This window comes from Mytilus edulis, chromosome 13, assembly GCF_963676685.1.
Source record: "Mytilus edulis chromosome 13, xbMytEdul2.2, whole genome shotgun sequence".
Classification (NCBI taxonomy): Eukaryota; Metazoa; Mollusca; class Bivalvia; order Mytilida; family Mytilidae; genus Mytilus; species Mytilus edulis.
The window spans coordinates 54969755-54974415 of record NC_092356.1 but is presented as its reverse complement, the minus strand read 5'-3'; the positions used below and the strand labels follow the sequence as shown (position 1 = coordinate 54974415).

The 4661-nt window shown below is 32.4% G+C and overlaps 1 protein-coding gene across 1 annotated transcript; it reads left to right on the top strand.

Moving 5' to 3' along the window:
• Positions 1–220: 220 nt before the first annotated feature.
• On the top strand, positions 221–2001 carry LOC139500057 (uncharacterized). Its single transcript, XM_071288776.1, has 2 exons — positions 221–814; positions 1570–2001. Exons 1-2 carry the CDS (start codon positions 490–492, stop codon positions 1989–1991), a joined length of 747 nt encoding a protein of 248 aa, XP_071144877.1. The 5' UTR covers positions 221–489; the 3' UTR covers positions 1992–2001.
• The last annotated feature ends 2660 nt before the right edge of the window (positions 2002–4661 follow it).

Sequence of the window (4661 nt, the reverse complement as noted above, 5' to 3'; positions counted from 1 at the left end):
CCGATGATTTTTTTAATAGAAAAATGACGAGACGTTCTTTGATATACTTCTGGTTCATCAATGTTCTGCTCAGACCCTGCGCAGCATCATCAAAATGATCTTATTATAAATATTGATTGATTGTAATTTTCGTAGAGTCCAGTGGTCAATATGTGATTCATACCACGACTTTAAGAAAGAAAACTTCCCAACAAGTAGATAGACTGATATAAAAGACAAGTTAAAATCAATCAATCTTGTAATTAGATAAAATTGACTTTACAAATATTATTTTAAAACACGCATTTACTTTTTGAACATATATTTGACAATCGCTTTCCTTTACATGTTCACACGGAAAAGGCCTTTACAAAAGGAAACTTAGTTGTGACCTTTACAACTGCGCAATATATTATAATACTACATATGTCGAGGTATTGTTTCATTGAAAACATATACATATTTTTATACTAGTAATTGGCCGCATAATTACAGCACCAACACTTTGAAATGAAGTTTTCACATGGCAAAATGTTTAGTGTTGCAGTGATGGCCATCATTGTAACAGTTTGCTTTGGTGACGTTAGGCAAGGACAAGACTGTCCGAATTTTGAAGTTCCCTTACTGAACAGTATAGATGCACCACTTGTCGCAAAACTAGACATGGCTAAATTATCATCCCAACTAAAAGTATACATTTACGAAGAAATACGGAAAGTTCTCGACTACACAGTGAAGGATATCATATCTGATATAAGTAAACTAAAGGATGAAACAAAACAGTTGAACGTCATCATTGAAGAAAAAGTCAAAAATGTAACGATGGAATTGACAGGTAAGAAAGTATGAGTAAAGGGATAACAAAAATATCTATTAATTTAAATGTCTAATCAATTTAAAAGTTTATACACGTGATAACCCATAACAACATGTACCATAGAATTCGATAGACTAACTTCCTAGCATTTGTAAACTACTATTTACTATAATGGAATTATTCACCTATATTGTTGTGCAATATATATAATATGCAATACATATATGAAGTAGTTCTGTATAAACAAAACTTCTCACATAAATTATATATATTGAGTATATCGAATACCACACACGACACATGGAAACTTTTGAACTTTTCTTGTTCATGATAAACATCACCGAATATCTAAAAATGTTCATACTACAGGTTGCGATAACAAGAATATCAAGATCATAACAAAAATTAAATTGAGAATGGAAATGGGGAATGTGTCAAAGAAACAACAATCCAACCTAAGAGCAGACGACAGCCGAAAGCCACGAATGAGTCTTTAACGCAGCGAGAAGACTCGCCCCCGGAGGTGGTCCTCAGTTGGCCCCTAAATAAAAGTGCAAATGGAGGTCTCGCTAAACTCCAAAACATATTATAAGTGAACTGAAATTGAAAAAACAACTGTCAAGACTAACAAAGGCTAGCGGCTCATACTTAATGCAGATTTTATTTAAATACTCGACAATTAGACAACAATTCAAAATAAATAATCGTATGTGTTTCGTGTATAGTAATTGGCATTATATTTTGGACCATAAATTATATCAATTTCTTAACAGAAAATCTTAGAACACCAACAGTGACCTTTACAGCACGGGATTTGAAATTTGATAGCAATCTAATAGGAAAGACTTTGGTATTCCCAAACTTGATAGTGAATTATGACGATGGATATGACAATACAACTGGTGTATTTACGGCTCCTTATTCTGGAATGTATTTGCTCACTGTACAATTATGTCCTGAAATGAATGACTCTATTCATGCATTTATTAAAGTTGGAAATGGGAAAATATTGGCAGACTTGAATTTCAGAAACAACGTCGGCGAACATGGACCTTGCGTATCTTCAAATGGGGTAGATTTTCTAACAAAAGGCGACAAAGCATGGGTGTTCTGTACTCATGCAAACTCTAATGGAGATGTGATTTATATTGGAGGTCATGGAAACAGTTTTTCCGGAACACTGATTCACAGATAAGGACAGATGTGATATTTAAAACGTAACGATAAAGTTGAAATGGAACTGGGGAATGTGTCAAAAAAAAACCGACAAAAGATCAGTCAACAGCCGAAGTCCAGCAATGAGTCTTCAATGCAGCGAGAACCTCTCAGCTGGCCCCTGAGCAAAAGTATACTAGTTCAGTGATAATGGACAGCATACTAATCGAGTAAAGATTAAGTTTTTACCGACAATGTGTATATTTCCTTTTGATCCGACTGCATGTCAATACTTCTTAAATTCACAAAGAGGATGTTATTCTCGGAAATATTAGGTGAATACTTCTTTAAATCGTAGACAGGATGTGAATTCATGGTAATATTAGGTAATGGCATCACGTAACAATGCAGCAACTTCACATTTTTCATTTCCGTCTGGTTCTATTTATCAATGAAATTCACGCAACGTCATTCATACAATCGAACAAAAATCGCACCGATTTGTACACTTAATAATATTTTCATCAATTAGCTCATGTAATTTAAATCCCAACACACATATTGTAAAGACAAATGCAGATGAGTAATGACGTCTTGTCTATACAAGTTTATTTCATCATACATAAGTAGATTTAGATTCAAACCTTTATCCACGAAATAAGTGGAAAGTAGAATATGGAAATTTCAAAACTTGGCTAATTGTGCTATCAAAGGAAATTTTCAGGATGTCGGATTCAAACCCAGAATTTATTCGCAAACAGGAGAAGTTCCTTCATCTATATAATTGTGATTCTACGGGAATTTAAACACGGAATAAAAGTATTACAGGTTAAAAATAATACGTTTGTAATAAGTAAGCTGTTTTGACACCACAAAGAGAGTGCTTTCATAGATACACTTATTTGCTTTGAAGCATGATTGTTACTATATCAAAGGTATTTCAAACGGAATATCACATCCTGTTTTTCACCATTCTTATGCTTTTATCAAACATTTTCTGAATGTAATCATTTAAATTATTTACAGTAGTGTTTTTAAATATTGTCTTTATCAGTAGTTACAATTATTGAAATAAACAAAACAGCACTAAATTTTAGGCTTTAAAAACAATGAAACCTATACCACTCTTAAGTTGGTAAGATGTGTCTCTTGTTTGTTTGCTAATTGTCTTTTGTGATTGAGTTCTACATAATAAACCAAATCATTTTAATATCTTAATATCTAAATTGCATGATGCAAAAATTCATCTGCATGCATCAAATGCGGTTTGCATATTTTACTGTTCATCATTGTTCCCTTAGTAACAAAATAAGAAAAGCGATTTATCTCAATCATCAATATCAAATATAAATATCAGTTTGACAATCAACAAGATTCTGAAATGTGCATCAGAAAGTTATTTTAGAATTAGAAATATTTAGTTGACCGAAAATTCTGAAGTACAATACAATAAGAAAGTCTCAGCGACCCAGTAATCATATCAACGTCATGATAGTGAGTGTTTGACAACGTGATATATATCAAATTTATTTTGATCGACAAGGTATTCCAAAGTGCCTCAAATTACGAAATACTGTAATAAATACTAGTAACATATGATGGGAAAAGTCTAGGAAAAATGTCCCAAAGGAGGATAATTCAATAATTTACTTTAAGAATATTGTGTAAATTGAATGCAACACTTTAATAAAAAAAAATCAGATGTTTGCATGATACGGGCTATGTTCTCCTCATATATTTTATGAAGGTAGGATACTTAAAGTCTAATAGGATGAATTTTGCATGATTTTCATATCTTTCAATCCGTTTAATTGAGGTCTGGAGATGACATGTCAGAAAGTGCTAGTAGCCCATTGTTAATTAATGTGTCATTGTTATTTTGCAGAGTTTTTGTGTCGCCTTTTCTGACATCGGATTCGGTGCATTTTGTTGTGTGTTTGTTTATTCTACACTGGCCAGATGTATTGAGGAAGGGAATGTGTTCAAAACAGGTTTCACCCGCCGCTTTTTTTGCGCCTGTCTTAATCAGGAAACTATGGCCTTTGTTAGTCTTGTGTGTCAGTCTGTGGAAGAAGCGTATCGATAAAAACTTTTTTTATATTACATAGCGATATTGTCTAATATCAATTGTAAATATGCAGACATTCCATGCGGAAAATGTTGTTTTCGGCAACGAAAAATTAAGAAAATACTAACTTTAAAACTTATTTTTCAAATATAAACAACAATTGAGTCTAAATTCAGAAGTTAGTTGAAGCTAAGATTTATGTCCGTGTAAAATTTGAAGTGCTGTGTTTTTCTGATATACATAAATAAACAAATGCTATTAGTTCTTACATCAATGCGATACTTTTAAAATATCATAGCGGTGTTTTTGTTATATCAATATTAGTACTTATTAGTATTAATATTTGACTGCTGTACCCATATTTTGACAATTTTACCTATTATGTCTGTTTTGTTCACGCATCGTTGTAAATATGACAGAATTTGATGAGAATGTCATACACGTGAGAGTTTAAGCGCTATAAAACCAGGTTCAATCCACCATTTTCAAAATTTAAAAATGCCAGTACCGAGTCAAAAATATGACGGTTTTTTCCATTCGTTTGGTGTGTTTTATCATTTGATTTTACCATTTGATAAGGGACTTTCTGTTTTGAATTTTCCTCGGAGTTCAGTATTTGTGTGATTTTACTTCTTAGTAGTT